This window comes from Copadichromis virginalis, linkage group LG20 (genome assembly GCF_057382275.1).
Source record: "Copadichromis virginalis isolate Kocher_CV1m ecotype Utaka linkage group LG20, C_Virginalis_male_GT1.1, whole genome shotgun sequence".
NCBI classification, from domain to species: domain Eukaryota; kingdom Metazoa; phylum Chordata; class Actinopteri; order Cichliformes; family Cichlidae; genus Copadichromis; species Copadichromis virginalis.
Genome location: NC_140637.1, coordinates 16,493,736 through 16,512,512, shown reverse-complemented (window position 1 = coordinate 16,512,512; position 18,777 = coordinate 16,493,736). Strand labels below are relative to the sequence as shown.

Below are 18,777 nucleotides of genomic sequence, written 5' to 3'. Positions count from 1 at the left end.
GGAATCCTCCTATGCACTTCTTGACTTACTATCCATTACAAATATGTAATTAATTAATTTCTATTAATCTACTACTTGTACATTACATTCCTAATTCTAATGACATATTTTAAAGGTATAGTGTGTAAAATCTCACCACTGGATGTGAGTAGATTGCAGATTGTAGTCAATTGAATTCAGTTTTCTTACTCCTCCCAATTCAAGTGCAAAATCCTAGCTATTGTGGCTGGTGCAGGAAAAACACATTTATGATCACATTTAGTGGCCAGCTGCTTTGCATTTCCCCATAATAGTCACAGCCAGTTGGCATGTCTCTACTACTCTTTGTGTATAAAAACATTTCTGTACACACTATATATTAACATGATTGAAGAATATTTGGCCAAAGATCTGAAATAAGAAATTATTTGATTTTTTTTTTCATTTTGTCTTCGTACCCTCATCCCTAACTGTTCATAGTAGATGGCTGCCCACACACACAAATATCAAATGGTCATATATAGTTTCAGAGAGTTATTTGTGATCTTCATATTAAAAACAACGTATGTGGCCGATCTCTAGCTACATACATATGGACTATTTCCATCTCAACCACTATATTCAAGATAGCAGGGCAACATGTCAGCTTCTAAAATCAGGCATCCCTTCCTCTTTTTTAATAATTAATTACTTCTAAATTAATGAGAAGATGTAATTACACACAACTCAATGTATACATAGAGCAGCTTTAATTTGTCAAATAATCTAGTGTAAGTTATGAATAATCATTTTTTCGCAACTTTGTTCACATGGATCAGCTTCATTTCATTTTTCCTCTTCTGTTTCCTCTCATCCCAGCTGGAGTCAGTCTCAGTTGTCACAGGGCTCGAGGCCGGGTACACCCTGGCCAAAACTGATATCAAAGTCGGGGCTGTATCAAGACACGAGGACTAAACCCCAATTCAACCAGACCCAGAACTGATCCTGAATTAAAACAGGACTACAACAGTTCAAAATCAGGACTACTGAGGAATTAACCAAGACAGAACCAGAATCAGAACTAGATGATAGTAGCACTAAAAATCATCATATACCTGCACTACACTTGTTTTTTTAATTCTACCAAAGTCCACTATTTAGATTGAGAAAAGTGTATATAATTATTTAGCAAACAAGCCTGCATAAATGTAATTTGAAAAATAGCAAACCAAAAAAGAAACACAAGGTACAAGCAGTGTTGGGGAGTAACGGAATACATGTACCGCCGTTACGTATTTAAAATACAAAATATGAGTAACTGTATTCCGTTACAGGTACCGTTTAAAAAGGTGGTATTTAGAATACAGTTACTTTGTTGAAATAAATGGATTACACGGCGGTACTTTCCTGTTTCATATTGTGGCGGGTCAGGACTGTTTCGGTTTTGTTTGACAGTAGTTCCAGGCGGCAGCGTTGCAGTTGCCATGGTTACAGGGTGACGCTCTCGCTCTGCGTGTTTCCTGGGTGAGAGAGCGCCTTTTTGTTGTTGTTGTTGTTGTGCTAAGCTAATAAGCATAATGCAGAATGTAGCATCATGGGCAGTGTAGCCCGTGCTGCAGGGAGAATGGACTGCCATACTCGTTATGTGTCTGTGAGTGCGAGGTGGGAGAAAACGGGAACTGGAAGCATGTAAATATAATAATAACCACTGCAGCCAAGAAGAGTGCCTGACGAGCCTAGTTGTAAGTACGCTATTAAAACTCTGTACGCTTTGTTCGTGTTTTCCGAAACAATAAGTTCCGTTGGAGCAGCCTGTCAACGCCTCTCTCTGTCTCTCGCAAGCAGAGTTGACCCACACAACAAAGTAAAGCTATTTTTCGCCTAGGAGCCCGACACGAACCCGTATTATTCAGAGGTCCCTTTACTACGGTTCGGAGCCGCGGACCTTCAGTAACAGTAATAAATCACACAGCAATAGTACATTCACGTAGTTGTGAAATGCATGATAATACGTTAAGTAATCCAAAGTATTCAGAATACGTTACTCTCATTGAGTAACGTAACGGAATACGTTACAGAATACATTTTAGGGCATGTATTCTATATTCTGTAATGGAATACATTTTAAAAGTAACCTTCCCAACACTGGGTACAAGATACATGAGCACCTATGATACGGTGATACTTTTGGTAAACAAGAGTAAAGAGAGAAACTATCTGTATTTCTTAATTGCAAATGGCACCAAATTGTATTCAAACTGAGCCACACTTATGGAGCTCCACGATTCTCTTCCTGGTGTTTTGGTTGACATCTTGATGTTCCCATGTCACAGAAACAGGCTCTGTGTTTTGCCTTATATGCATCCACAGGTGTGCCACCAATTTACTCACATGGACTCTACTAACCTATCAGAAGCTTCTTCAGTTCAGAATGGAATCGTCTGGAGTTTTCTTATTAATTAACAATAAACTTAGTGTACATGTACTCCTAATTTTGATCAAAGTGATAAAAAATAGACAGCTCTGTCTCTCTTTATTCTGACATTTAACTAATTCAAAAGATGTTTCAATATTTATCTAAAACAAAAGTTTACTTTAAATTGATGTTGTACAGTAAAAATGTTTTCTCCTTAAAGTGTATGTAAATATCTGGTTACAAATGTGAATATCCTGCTGTGTACTGAAATCCCTCTTGGTTTGCATAGAAATATACTGAACAACATACAAAGCACAATATATAAAATAACATTTACCTGAGTTTTTTCTTTGAAAGAACCCTCTAATGTCCATTCTTATATTTCAGTACATAACTGAAACCGATTTAGTCGGGGAGGGTAAGAACTGAAAATATGAAATAAACACACGTAAGCTAAGACTCTCTAAAAAAAATAGCATTTGTTCGGCTTTTCATTTCACCATTTGTTGATTCACTTGAACAGCAAGTAACGTAATATTGGTCAAGTGATCAGTTTGATATCAATCTTTCGTGATACACCGTCATATTTACATTATTTGTACGGTACGAATGATTTGCTTTGGTACCTGGTCAAACTTAAGCTCTCCTTAGTATGGCTGGCTCCGTTTCTCCAACAGCACACTCACAGGTAGCAGCTGCCCCGCCCTCTCGCTCAGTCTTAGTGCCTGAGCTCGGATCATACCAATATCAGGGGGGATTCACGCACAGTCGTAAATTCCCACAGTGTGCACTATGCGCTTCGAATATTGCTTGCACTTTTTGTTTTATACAAATTATACTCCAAAAGACCCCGGGCTTCTGACAAAAAGACCCGGGCTTAAGCCCAGTAAGCCACCCCCACGCTCCGCCCCTGGTATACATACTGGTACAAGGCATCTGTGGAGGGTCAGATTCAGTGCGATAGTAGCCATTGCGACAGACACAGTTAGTTGCTCCCTCGCTGGTGGTCCGGCTGTTAATGGGACACTGTAAACATTTGTGGTCTCCCTGAGCAGCCTTGAAGAAGCCTGTAACACATGCTGTGAGGGGAAACACATAGTGGTTAAATACATTTAAAAATGTGCAGAGAAAGGAAAGAAGAAACAATTAGGAACAAAATGCATACCATACAAGTACAGTATAATTTCTTATGAGCCACAACTACAGATTAAGATAGTTTGTCTGAGCTATTTCCAACGACTTTGCTCAGAAAGTAAATGTTTTATCATTATAGCCCGCATGGTGGCATCTAATAAATGGACTGAAATGACTATAGACTCCACCACTGTAATAAAAAGGAAACCATTTTAAGCCTGAAAAGCAAATTCTCTTTCATTTGAGAAAAAAAAAGTAAGCTAAGAATTTCTTACCCATAAAAAAGTTATCCAAAAATGAACGACTATTTATATGTGCGAAACTGTTAATCACATTCGATTTTATCTAGCACACAATCTCAGTCTCGGTTTTCCTCCACAAAGGAGGAAAACATACCAGCATGCTTAGTTGTATGCATCAACTGTTACAACATGTTACAATCAATAAAAAAAGAAGATAAAAATACAAAGACTGGAAGTAAAACAAAATATGAAAACAAGAGAAAGGCTCTTAGAAAATAAACTAAAAGGAGAGTAATGGAAAACTACTAAAGACAAAGAGAAGGGGGGCTTGTGTCATGGTAGGTATTTTTGGTTGATTTTCTCCAGACATTTAAGATTGTATTTTTTAGCCTCTGTGTTTCCTCCAGCCCCTTAAACTTATGGACAAAGGATGTAAGCAAAATGAATATACAGTGAACCCTTGAACACTGAATAAAACAAAAATGCTGCATAAAAGCAATAAACACAAGCTTCAACAAGAATCACAAAAATATATTCAAAGAATATGTCAAATAACCCAAACCCCTGACTTACAAGAACCTTTCCAACTCAGGAAATCTAAACTCCACTTTAAGTTTTCAGTGTTCAATTTTACATCTCATTCTTCACAGATATAAACAAATCAGTTTGTTTTACTGTCACGGGCAAGCCATATGTGAATCATTAAGGACCCAAGATGCGGCAGCTCTGGTGCAAGTGAGTTTATTAATCAAATGTAGATACAAACAGAGATGGCAAGGGTGAGCATGAAACTAAGAAAACCTAAACTGGGAAAAACTAACAGAAACTAACCAGAAACAGAGATGCAGGTAGTCACAGGGAAATACACAGAATGATGGAGCGGAATAACGCAGACGAACCAGCAACTAACAGAGGTAGACATGAGGTTTAAATACACAGAAGGATAACGAGGGAATGAGACACAAAAGGAGTGCACAGCTGGGAGTAATCAGACATGATGAGACAGGGGGAAAGTAAACTGAACACACTGAGATCAGACACGGACCTTCAAAGTAAGACAGGAAACACATACACACGCAAGGACACAGACTCAGAGACGCGGGCGAACACAGAGACTAGGGATGGCTATCGTTTAGGCTTTATCTGATACCAGTACCAAACCGGTACTTTTGAAACGGTGCCGGTACTTAAACGGTGCTCGAACCGGTGCTTAAAGAATCAAGAACACAAACTTTGTCCAAAAACCTCTCATGTTCAGCTGTTTTTTGTAAAAAGGGTTATCCCCTGCAGCTATAGGGCATATATGGTATCACTCTTGGCTGGAAGCAGTGCTTAAACAATGGAAAAAAACACCAACTTTGTCCAAAAACCTCTCATGTTTAACTGTTTTCCACTTTTTCTTTGGTCATTTTAGCCTTTTTGGCCAGGGAGAAGGGAGTATCTGCCATTAAACAAGAAGACAGCCGCATGTAACTATGATGATATTTGCTAGTTCACTTTACATGCATTAATGTAATAACGTGGTTAGCCTACTCAACGTAAATTACACACGAACAACATTAAGCTACTCACGCAGAGAAGAACGGCTGCTGCTGCCATCATCATCCGTCATCATTTCTGCTACACTGGCAGGGCTAGGGGCCAGGACTCTCCTCTTCGGGTTCTTGGGGGATGATGCTAACTCCGGGTCCGATAACAGGCAACCCACCCGCAGTAGATGTGCTCGGTGTGAGGTCTCGCAGCAAGCTATCAAATACGGTGCATTTCTCGGCTTTTAAAAAAACGCTATGCGTCGCCAGGTGTTTCATCAGATTCGAGGTGTTACCTCCTTTGCACAGTATCACCTTAAAGCACTTGTTGCAGGCTGCTGAGTTTGCATCTTTTGCTGTGAAGTACAGCCAGACTTTGACCGCTTCGCTTTGGGCATTTTTAATCTGTAGCTCTGCTCTAAAAGAACGTACGTACCTGGGCCCGCCTATACTCGCAAAAGTAAAATGATTGGCTAGAATCCAAAGTGTGTGACATCTCAGGAAAAAAAAGCACCGAAATGAAGCACCGAAATGTTTGCTGCTTTTCGGTCTGGTTACTACCGTTTATGTCATACCGGTACCCATCCCTAACAGAGACCTTACTACACAAAAGGGGATACACAGGCAAGGATGACATCAAACAGAGGGAACACAACTAAACCCAGGGAAACCAAAACACAACAGTCATAATACATAAAACTATCAAAAGTAAAAGTACAAAAACCAAAAACACTGGGTCACCGACCCAGGACCATGACAGTTATAGCAGTCCTTTTCCTGCAATCGAGTCAACAAAATAGGTTTACCTCAAACTCAAAAGATCAAGAGGGTCTTTGTTTTCCTCTTTTAGTTGGCTTTTTTATTGGTCTTTACTCACAAGACCGTCAGTCCTTCTACAGGGAGTGCAGAATTATTGGGCAAGTTGTATTTTTGAGGAACAATTTTATTATTGAACAACAACCATGTTCTCAATGAACCCAAAAAACTCATTAATATCAAAGCTGAATGTTTTTGGAATAGACTAGAATAGAATAGAATGCCTTTATTGTCACTATACAGTTGTACAGTGAGATACAGAGCATCTCCTACTCAGTGTAAACATGCTGGGGGGGGGGGGGGTACAGTTCTGCAGCGCTATGTACATATGGACAGTATTAACATATATATATATATATATAATGTACAATATACAAGACGTAAGTAATATGTAATAAATAGTGTTATGTATATACAGTTGAGTTATTGCACATAGAATTGGTATTGCACAGTGGTGGTCCATAGAGGAAGTGGGAAGTGGGGGGGGGGCTGTGTTATCTGTGCATGTGTCAATTCAGGGTGGTTATCGCTTTGGGGAAGAAACTGTTTTTGAGTCTGTGGGTTTTTTGTGTTGATGCACCTGTAGCGCTTCCCTGAGGGAAGCAGGCTGAACATGTTGAAGCCAGGGTGGGAGCTGTCCTTGATAATGTTTGCTGCTCTGGTGAGGCAGCGGGAGGAATAAATGTCCATCAGGGAGGGGAGAGGGCAGCCGATGATCTTTTGTGCTGTCTTGACCACACTCTGAAGCCTCACTCTATCTGCTTTGGTGCAGCTGCCGTACCATACAGTGATGCAGTAGGTTAGCAGGCTCTCAATGGACGAGCGGTAGAAGGTCAGCAGCAGGTTGGAGTTCAGCTTGTACTTCCTGAGGACTCTCAGGAAGTGCAGCCGCTGTTGGGCCTTCTTGATGACCGCTGAGATGTTTCCTGTCCAGGAGATGTCAGCAGAGATGAGGACACCAAGGAACCGGAAAGTGTGGACCCTCTCCACACACTCCCCGTTGATGTAGAGGGGGGCCAAGTCGGTGCTGTGTCTCCTGAAGTCAACAATGAGCTCTTTGGTTTTCTTAGTGTTCAGTGCCAGGTTGTTTTCTGAACACCAGGCTGCCAGCTTCAGGACTTCCTCTCTGTACTCTGCCTCGTCTCCCTTCGAGATGAGTCCGACTACCGTGGTGTCATCAGCAAACTTGATGATGAGAGTGTTGTTGTGGGTCGAACTGCAGTCGTGGGTGTAGAGAGAATACAAGAGGGGGCTCAGCACACAGCCCTGTGGGGAGCCAGTGCTCAGTGTGCGAGTGGAAGAGAGATGACGGCCGAGTCTTACAGTCTGGGGCCGGTTTGTGAGGAAATCCTTTTTCCGGGCACATGTGAGAGGAGGGAGGCCAAGAGTGACCAGTTTGGTGATGAGGATGTCCGGGATTATTGTATTAAAGGCTGAGCTGTAGTCCACAAAGAGCATTCGGACGTAGCTTTGCCGCTGCTCTAGGTGACTCAGCACAGTGTGGAGGGCTGTGGCGATGGCGTCTTCTGTGGATCTGTTTGCACGGTATGCAAACTGGTGGGGGTCGAATTCTGGGGAGAGGTAATCCTTGATGTGCTGAAGGACTAGTCTCTCAAAGCATTTCATGATTACCGGTGTGAGGGCCACAGGGCGGTAATCATTCAGGCTGGAGATGTGAGACTTCTTCGGCACTGGGATGATTGTGGCTGATTTTAGACAGGATGGGATGGCTGCCTGATCCAGTGAGAGGTTGAAGAGTCTGGTGAAGATGAGGGTGAGCTGGTGTGCGCATGCTCTTAGTACCTTGCCAGGTACTCCATCTGGACCGGCCGCCTTCCTGGGGTTCACTGCTAGGAGGACACGTCTGACCTCGTGCTCTGTTACAGTGAGTGGAGCAGTGCAGGAACCAGGTGAGGATGAGGATGGGAGCAGGGCTGAAGCAGATGAGTGTTGCTGTTGTGGTGTTTCAAAGCGGGCGAAGAAGCTGTTTATTTCCTCTGCCAGTTGCCCACTCGGGTTTTCTGTTTTTGCAGTGCTGCCTCTGTGGTTGATGATGTCTTACATTCCCTGCCACACCTCTTGTGTGTTGTTGCTGGACAGGTGGGACTCGATGTTCCTTTTGTGGTCTGACTTGGCTTTTTTAATCCCCCTTTTCAGGTCAGCTCGAGCAGCCCTGTACAGAGCTCTGTCACCTGACCTGAAGGCGGCATCACGGGCTTTGAGGAGTGAGCGGACCTCGCTGGTCATCCAGGGTTTTTGATTTGGGAAAACCCGAATGCTTTTGTCCACTGTCACATTTGCAGTACAGAACTTGATGTAGTCCAGTACTGATCCTGTGAATGTTTCTAGGTCCTGGTGTTCAAATATGTCCCAGTCTGTCTCTGTGAAGCAGTCCTGTAGTTTGGAGAGAGCATTTTCCGGCCAGGTTGTAACAGTCTTTGTGGTGGGTTGTAATTCCAGGTCATCCGTTTTTTGCACGAGGGATCTGGCGTTGGAGAGATAGAGGCTCGGCAGGGGTGGCTTGTGTGGTTTGTTTTTTAGCCTTAGCATAATGCCGGACCTACGGCCCCGCTTTTGCTTCCTCTCCCTCCGTCTGCGCCTCCGCCTAGTCCCGATAACAATCCACGGGGAGCCCGGTGGTCTCGCTATGTGATCTGGGATGTTGTGCGTGTGAAGAAAGTCCAGTGAAACGGATGTTTGATGCTGGTCACCGATGTCTATGAGGCTCTGGCGGATGTAGCAAACTTTGAAAGTAGAGCCGATAATGCAGAAAAAAATAAGAAAGACATACAAACTAAGCAAACTAAACAAAAAAAAGGAGTACTGAGACGGAGAGCCGTAAGCCGCTGCAACAGTGTGTGCCGCCATATTGCCAAAGTAGTTTTTAGTTTGTTTTTAGTTTTAGCTATTTTAGGGGGATATCTGTGTGTGCAGGTGACTATTACTGTGCATAATTATTAGGCAACTTAACAAAAAACAAATATATACCCATTTCAATTATTTATTTTTTACCAGTGAAACCAATATAACATCTCCACATTCACAAATATACATTTCTGACATTCAAAAACAAAACAAAAACAAATCAGCGACCAATATAGCCACCTTTCTTTGCAAGGACACTCAAAAGCCTGCCATCCATGGATTCTGTCAGTGTTTTGATCTGTTCACCATCAACATTGCGTGCAGCAGCAACCACAGCCTCCCAGACACTGTTCAGAGAGGTGTACTGTTTTCCCTCCTTGTAAATCTCACATTTGATGATGGACCGCAGGTTCTCAATGGGGTTCAGATCAGGTGAACAAGGTGGCCATGTCATTAGTTTTTCTTCTTTTATACCCTTTCTTGCCAGCCACGCTGTGGAGTACTTGGACGCGTGTGATGGAGCATTGTCCTGCATGAAAATCATGTTTTTCTTGAAGGATGCAGACTTCTTCCTGTATCACTGCTTGAAGAAGGTGTCTTCCAGAAACTGGCAGTAGGACTGGGAGTTGAGCTTGACTCCATCCTCAACCCGAAAAGGCCCCACAAGCTCATCTTTGATGATACCAGCCCAAACCAGTACTCCATCTCCACCTTGCTGGCGTCTGAGTCGGACTGGAGCTCTCTGCCCTTTACCAATCCAGCCACGGGCCCATCCATCTGGCCCATCAAGACTCACTCTCATTTCATCAGTCCATAAAACCTTAGAAAAACCAGTCTTGAGATATTTCTTGGCCCAGTCTTGACGTTTCAGCTTGTGTGTCTTGTTCAGTGGTGGTCGTCTTTCAGCCTTTCTTTCCTTGGCCATGTCTCTGAGTATTGCACACCTTGTGCTTTTGGGCACTCCAGTGATGTTGCAGCTCTGAAATATGGCCAAACTGGTGGCAAGTGGCATCTTGGCAGCTGCACGCTTGACTTTTCTCAGTTCATGGGCAGTTATTTTGCGCCTTGGTTTTTCCACACGCTTCTTGCGACCCTGTTGACTATTTTGAATGAAACGCTTGATTGTTCGATGATCACGCTTCAGAAGCTTTGCAATTTTGAGACTGCTGCATCCCTCTGCAAGATATCTCACTATTTTTGACTTTTCTGAGCCTGTCAAGTCCTTCTTTTGACCCATTTTGCCAAAGGAAAGGACGTTGCCTAATAATTATGCACACCTGATATAGGGTGTTGATGTCATTAGACCACACCCCTTCTCATTACAGAGATGCACATCACCTAATATGCTTAATTGGTGGTAGGCTTTCGAGCCTATACAGCTTGGAGTAAGACAACATGCATGAAGAGGATGATGTGGACAAAATACTCATTTGCCTAATAATTCTGAACTCTCACTCCCGTCACTCCAGTGAATTTCCAGAATCTCCAGCTGGTACTGCCGGTTCCATAAACAAGTAAAGGAAGATGACAGTAGGAGTACTGAGATTCCAGAGTGTTGGACGAAGTCAGTTGCAAGAGCAATAGTAATGCCACCATCTGTTTCCTGCAAAGGGTTTGAACAACCTCTTTGCCATTTCTGATACACAACTCGCACATCTTCTAGGTTGCTGGCTTTAAAAAAAGGTTTTATGAGTGTTTCTTGATGTGTGTGTGTGTGTGTGTGTGTGTGTGTGTGTGTGTGTGTGTGTGTGTGTGTGTGTGTGTGTGTGTGTGTCTTTTCAGGGCATGCCTAAATGTGGAACACTCCAGCTGTCACATGTGGGAAAGCCAGACCCTATCAGACCCAAGAAAAACTGAAACCTAAGGACGACATGACATCAACGAACTGAGTAAATTAATATTTATGGTCGTGGTCCACATTACCATACAGTATGCCTCAAAGCCAAACTAATGGATTCTGAAATAGTAATTCCTTCATCCAGGTCTGAATATTTTCAGACTAATTATTTATTTGAAAAATATTTCTGCATTTGAAATAAAGTTACTGCTGCATAAATATTTTACTCGAGGAAAAGATTTATTTATCTCAAAAAGGAATTAAATAATTCTCCAAACCAGTTCTCATGATGCTGGATTTTACTGGAGGTATTTTTGTAGAACACAGACACTGTAAAGGAAAACTCATAAGATGAAAAATATATGTACAGTATACAAATCGAATCATTTACAGTGATACATTTCAAGCCTGTGAAGTCAACTTTAGTCAGCTCTGAATTCACTAAACTCCAACGTACTCCTCCTTAAACTAACTAAATTCAAAAGATTTTTCTTGCATTTCTGTTTGTATACTGCAAATGTAACCTTTTCCTCAAATTGTCAAACGAATGTCTAAACTAGAGACAGCCCAACAGATTGAGCTAAGTGGAAAGTACAAAACGTGCTGAAATGTGTGTGTGTATGGTTGGGAGAACCAGTAAAAAAGGATAGTTGTCACTTTAATTCTGAATGAAAAAAGCTGGATTATGTATTGTATTGTTTCCCATACTTGTGCTCAGGTGTTTATTCCATAGTAGGAGGGAAGGTTTGTTTACCAGTTTCCATCGTCCTTTTATTGCAGAAACAGGGAGAGACGACAATAGATTTGCCATTTAGAGACATTTCTAACAGTCTGCTAAATGGTAAGTTGAGAGGTACTTTTCTACTCAATTTTGAGCACTCAAAATGCTTTCTCACCACAAGTCTCACTCATCCAATCACACTGTGATGATTCGCTCAGGTGTTTGCTCTCTGTCAGCTACGTCTCTCTTCTGATATGAAAGGGTTTTTTGTCAGTCCCTTCCCCTGAAAGACATTCATACAGATCTTTGATCTATATGCAAGCACGTCTATCTAACATTCACATCGAGGGCAACTGAGGATACTTTGACACAAGGACAACGGATCGATTCACCAGCCTTCCAGTTGGTAGACATCCATCCCTTTTTTATGACTGTAACATCTGTAACATTTCTATAATAATTAAAACTGAAGGCTACGACCAAGCAAATAGTAAGCAAATCTAAAGGTTTTTCAATCACAGAGTGTTCTTAGTTTTTAACACATTGCTTCTGCATTTTGGCTTAGGTTTTGTTAAATAAATAATGATACTCTGAAATCACACTTTTGACCTAAACAGACCCCCCCCCCCCCCCCCCCCACACACACACACACACACACACACACTTGTACACAGCATAATACAGCTGTACTTACACCTAACCTGTAAAATAGCAATTCTGTACATTAATATTAGCCTGTAAATTTGCAATTTTTATACATATATCAACATATACACCTTTATATTGCATACTCTGCATATATTATCACTGTGATAGTGTTGCAAGTTTACACCCACATATAAGCTACAAGATCTACAAAGCACTGTTTTACTATTTTATTTATTATTACTTTCTTTTAGTCGTGTGAAGGGAACCTGCAAAGTAAGAATTTAATTGTGCTGTGTAACCACTTGTGTTTTGCGGTGTACATGACAATAAACTTCTTGAATCTTCAATCAATACATTGTGGCTGCAGCTCTGAGGCAACATGTTTACTTTTGTTGGATCCCAACCGGGCCTTCCCAATATATAAAGATTCTTTTCTGTTTAAAAAGTACTAATCTCTGATTAGGCTATGCAGAGCTTGGATGGAGCCATGGAGGAGACTTGCCTAGCTCCAACTGCTACTCCACCTTGCAGATGTTGATCCTGCTTCCTCTGAAGGCGTGCTTGTCAGAATGGCATTCTGCTCAAATCTCCTCTCAGTCACACCCATTATTACCAGCTCTCCTCTAAATCTTTATTAACTGGGTAAAATTTAGTGGTCTGAAAAAGTGGGCCCAAGGATCCGTTCATTTTAAGGTTAGAGTAACCTGTAAGGATTCTTTGAGTGATATGCATGTCTTTACCATTACTGTTTCATAAACAGTAATGGTAAAAGCAAAAGCAAAGCAAATAATATTGATCACAAAATCAAATCGATTGAATTCTACTTATCTCTTTGACCTGCGTTGAGTTAATGCTGATTTTAATAATGATCTTGAGAGGAGAGAGACTAATGAAAGAAAAGGCACACCCTGGCCTGAAGATGCACTTATCTCTGTGTTCTGTGTTGATATACTCCAACAAGCATCCCCTGGAAATTCAAATCCTCTTGAATCTAATGAGCAGAGAAAAAGTCCACAGTTTGGCAGTGGTTGATCCTTCTGGTATCTCTGCTTAAACTTCCAACTGTAAAATCTTAGATCCAATTATCTGTAGTGCTCGTCTCGCAGGAGACAAAGCAATGAACAACTTATCTCTTCTGCACAAAACTTTTATACTTGGTATACCTGGTCCTCATCTTTCCCCTCCCTCATCACATCTTCTTGTCTTTGTTGTACATAATTTCACTACATATGAACATTAAATCAAATATGAATATACTTTCTGTCATGTCTTTAGTTTAGTTTATGCTATTTTACTTCAACAGGATTTATCGTTGTCTCAATCACATGAATTTCCACTCTAATATGATTTCTTTTCAACTCGGTTACACACAAATATTTTTTCTCGCTTTTTCTCTTTACAGAAATAAAAGACTGACAAACACAACTCTGTGTTTGTCAGTCCTGGTATTCTCAATTTTCCTTCTTACACACTCTCACAGCCTCCAAGGCCATCTTTGCACAAATAAGTCACTCCATATGGAATCTCAGTGAGAGACGTGTTAGTAGAATCATTTCATAGTTTTTATTTTCTTATTTGTTATATTGGTTAAACTTATACCTGATTACATTCTGATTGTTATTAAGAATTAAAAAAGATTAACTATTAGCAAAATCACTTATAAATTATGATTCTGTGTTTAACAATTACAACATACTTAATACCACTTCTCTCATATAGGTAAACTCTATTTTTAGCACTCTGTATCACTTTTAACATATAAGACTCGATATTAAACCCTTTTACGCTTTTACTTTCTCTCTGATGTAATGAGAGGTAAACCAGGGGAACTTTAATCTCTTTTAGTCCCACCTCTCTTGACACCCCCTCCTCTGTCCTATTCAGCTCGGCAGGGCACTGTCTGCATTGCACACAATGAACGTTGTAGAAAAGAGCAGAACACAAGACGTACACCCTAGATGTCTTCTTCGGCGTCAATGATGTTGTTAACCCATTAACGCTTATAACCAGTTCCCACCAACAGGTTTTTGCTTATTTTTAAACTGCCATAACTCTTGAACAGTTTGCACAATCTGAAGAATTCTAAATTTCCGAAAACAGCAACTCTGCTCTCTTCAGTGATATTAAAGTTATTATTGGAGTCAGTCATCTCAAGCACCGTGTCACAGCAGTGAAGGCAACGGTTGAGAGCAAGTGAGTAAGTACGACAGAGTTATGCTAAAATGGCAATGTTTTCATGTGTTTTGCCATGCTTTTTCTATATTTTTATTGTCATGGTCACGTCAGTCAGACCAGTGACTAACTCAACAAGTCAAGACACTGGCTCGGATTGTGGCCTAACTGGTGGCAATCATGTGTCAGGAGCAGGCAATGGTGCATCACTGACAGTTGGACTAGCTGCAGGACCAGTCCAAGCACCAGACAAGGATGTTGAAGAGTCTGGTTGCTAGGGCTGGTTTCTCACTGGCATTACTGCCAGGATCGGAGGGAGCAGTGGAAGATGTCGGTCTGATGAGGAGGTGTGTGCATGGGGACATACACAAATATCCCACAGTACTGGTAAAGATTAAATACAGGTGCACACAGAGTCAAGACGGTGGTTAGGTCACATCTGACGCATCCCTTCATTCTGGGAACAGATTGGCTGGAATGTGCAGATGTGTTCACAACCCACAGTAAGGTGGAGTGTTTGTACTACAGTCAGGTAACGTGAGGTTGTCTGAAGCTGACTCTGGGGAGGAGGAGACAGCATCTTCTCGGGAGGCCCCACCTACTCCAATAATTTACTCCACATAGCGCTGACCAACCTGCATTTTGTGTTGATTAGAGGCAGACTGTATCGAGTGAGTTGTGAAACTTGCATGGAAGAGAAATGCAGCCAGCTGTTGGTCACAAAGAGCTGCAGAGAAATTATTTTCAAGATAGCTTATCATAACCTCATGGCAGGGAAATATGACAAAACTCTGGAACAGCTCATGGCCCATTTTTATTGGCCAGGCATCAGGGAGAATGTGGGAACCAGGCGGCTATCCCAGAAGTGCCTTTGGAAAATACCTTGCATGGAGGTCTCATCTGAGCATATTGGCATTGGATTTCATTGAGCCACTTCACCGGAATGCACGAGAATATCAATTCAATTCAATTCAATTCAATTTTATTTATATCACTTTGTATTAGTGGTGAATTATGCAGTGTAATATCCTGAAGCAGTGCCACTGTGCACCATTTCCACAAAGACTGACCAGGGCACTTTGTCCTAGTCTGAGGCAACATAGGCAGCTTCTAATAATTTAATGGACTTGTAATTTTTTCTTCCAATTCTAATAAAGGTATTCTTTCTTTATTTTTCTTATGTGAACAGCAATATATTATTTTCTGCCACATTACTACATTTCCTGCTTCCTAAAGAGGCCACTATTTTTTAAGTAAATTGCCTACTCCCTTTAGAAAATAATAATGAAATCTTATTCTTTACATAAGGATTTATTTAACTTCCCATTCCTAATTAGTGGTGTCACTTTCTTTGTCAGAGAGAAAGACACTGGTGCATGACCACTGATACTAATAGAATGAATCTGTGATGAATGTCTGACGGTCTGGGATATCGATCATAATGGGGCTACAAACTAAAAGTCTACGCAAGAATAGTAGTGTACAGGTGAAAAAAAGTTTTAATCCTTACGAGTGGGGTGATGTGAACACTAAGCATTGGATAAACGAAAATCCTTCATGTACTGTTTAAGAATTTCTGTAGAAGTAGTGTAGTGTAAATATTCTAATCTCAGATTATTGGGCAGTTCAAGCACATTCAGAGTTCAGGTGGGGAACTGTGTAGTTTACATTATCTTACACAGTGTTGCCCTGGTGACAATCTGTTGTACAGCTAAAATAAAGTACCTTTTGTCTGTATATATACATTTGATTACAGAATGAATGAAAAACGTTGCACTTAAGTTACTTTAAGCCGGTTCATTTCAAGATGCACTAACATCATCACTATGCATATAAAACTATTTGTTTATTCTTGCTGCTCTTCATCTGTGAACAGAGCCAGGGTGGGCATGATGGGCTCAACATTATATCACAATATTTCAAGAAAAATTGTGATAGTGACTTCAGTTTGTTTCGTTATTTTCTTCTTCTTTTTTGTTTTATTTGTTGCTCCTCCTGACATTATGGAGCACAACTAGCAAGTTCGACCAAGTTGAGCCATTGGTTTACGTTTGGGTTGCAGATCAGCATCTCGTCCTTCGTAGCTGGAGGAGATGCAACTGCATTTTTTATCTCATGTGTGTGAAACACTCATCTTTCCACCTTTAGCAAGAACAGTTTTCATATTTTGCAAAGTATTGTGATTTGCTGGAGCTGTTTGAAGTAGCTAAATTTTAGATGCTAAAAACACAACGATGTAGTAATTTGACATTTGATGTAAAATTTACATTGGTGTTACTGCAAGCGATATGATAGGGCACAGCCATAGAACAGTCTAGTGAGGCACGTCTCATAAGAACTCATTCACACATTCCTTCTTACCTTTGCAGACTGTACCATTCGCCACAGCCTCGTATCCAGCTTTACACATACAGCGACCAATAGGTACCATCCACTCCCCATCCCCATTACAGTACAGCTTGATGGGTACATCCACCTCCTCCCCATTAGGAACACACACTCCTCTGGCTGCCACAAGAGAGGTGCTCTCTGCTCCTGACAGTGTCTCAGGGAAAACCGCTCCATTCTGGATTATATGGGGACATTTCCTGTAGAAGACTCGGACAGCAATGAGTGACATGCAGGCACCGTAATCCTGGAAAGCAAGATAGAAGCCATTGTGGGAAACAGGTCCAAAGCTTCGAACTTCACTGTTGATCTTCATGATGCGGCCACCGAGATCGACCTGAGAGAAGCTCTCGTCAGCTGCAATAGTGTCCACTTTCACCCATGGGTTTTCCATCCAGGGTGGGTATAATTTAGTGGCCTTATCCAAGTCAGATTCAAAAAAATAGAGGTTGAAGGTCTCCTTGCAGGAGCCAGGGACATTGGGTATGGAACTACAGTCCCGTACTGAAAATTTCATCTGGACATGGATACGCTGAGCACCACGGCGACGGATGTATTTGGTCCGGACCCAGTTGTTTTGGCTGCTATTAAAGATATTGCACACCTGGTATGTTCGGATGGTGTTCATATTTTCATCGTATCCACTAACTTCTTCCCACTAGAAGAGAGCCAAGAAACAGAGCTACTGATAAAGTGACAAACATGCAAACACTAAAACATTGAAGGCAACTTGGAACAATCCAAAAGCAGAAGAAGCTAGTGGAGTCAGCCAGTACTGCTGATACCAACACAGATACTTTTAACCCACAAAGGCAGCTTATAGAGGGGAGAGCAGTCACTTACAAGTCACTCATCAGAAGTTTGCAACCCATTTTAATCACCACTAAATCCCTGTGATTTTTATTTTCCATAATAAGTAGTTAATAGAGTAAAACACACTTTTGTGCTTTTCGTATATTTTGAAACTGGGATTTTTGGAGATCTGGAAATCAAATGCCCCATCTCTATGGCACATTGGGTCAACTTCTATTGTTTAAGTTTGGTTAAATAACATAGATGTGACAGTCAGCAGATAAAGGTTCAGATATTTTTCACAGGGCATGTTTGAGATATATTTTTTCATTTGCAGAAAAAAATTAATTATTAAACGCAATTGAGTATCAGCTACATACTGAGTTTGGAGGACAGAAACAAAGTATTGATCCAGCCATGTTAGCATTGATCCGATACCAATACCAGCATGCTATCAATATTTGGATGTAGCAAGCAAGGTGACGTAAATTAACTTAAATTATTGACTTAAAAAACTGACTTAAATTCTACAACTTTTAAAGCTTGGTTTGGAATTTTTTGGACAGTGAAAAAGTATTTCCCCCCTTCCTGATCTCATACTTTTCATATTCTTCACACTTAAAACTTTCATGTCATCAAACATCAAATATATTTAATAAAGATGCAGTTTTAAAGATTGTGCAGTAATGATGGTATCACTGGATACCAGCACAAGAATATTAATCTACTTTACTGATAAACATGAAGTATTACTTCTACACAGTGTGCTGAACTTGATTCTTCAGAAAGCTGATTCTGGACCAATGGCATATGTTTGACCTCCAGTTTAAAGTATAAAATTAAAAAAAGGTTAGACCCACGTAAGTGGGCTACCATGTGCATATTTTCCAGGTGCTGTCATTTAATGGTGTTTTTTGTTTATTTTCATGACTGTTTACATTGTAGATTCTCACAGAAGGCATCAAAACTATGAATGAACACAAAACTATGAATAAACATATGAAATTATTTAGTAAACAAAAAAGTGTGAAACAACTCAAAACATGTTTTATATTTTAGATTCTTCCAAACAGCCCCTTTGGCTTTGATTCCTGCTTTGCACACTCTTGGCATTTTCTCCATGAGCTTCATGAGGTTGTCACCTGAAGTGGTTTTCCAACAGTCTTGAAGGAGTTCCCAGAGATGCTGAGCACTTGTTGGTCCTTTTGTCTTGACCATAAAGGCCTGATTCACACAATCTGCTCTGAACAGCTGATGTA

The 18,777-nt window shown here is 40.9% G+C and overlaps 1 protein-coding gene across 1 annotated transcript in view; it reads right to left on the bottom strand.

Moving 5' to 3' along the window:
- Nucleotides 1–18,777, bottom strand: part of LOC146684506 (ephrin type-B receptor 2-like) — an 80,579-nt gene that overhangs the window by 36,109 nt on the left and 25,693 nt on the right. Inside the window, exons 3-4 of the mRNA XM_085444396.1 lie at nucleotides 16,700–17,384; nucleotides 3,298–3,453 (exon numbers count right to left, since the gene is read on the bottom strand). Coding sequence (XP_085300522.1) covers nucleotides 3,298–3,453; nucleotides 16,700–17,384 — 841 coding nt within the window. The remainder of the gene's footprint in view (nucleotides 1–3,297; nucleotides 3,454–16,699; nucleotides 17,385–18,777) is intronic.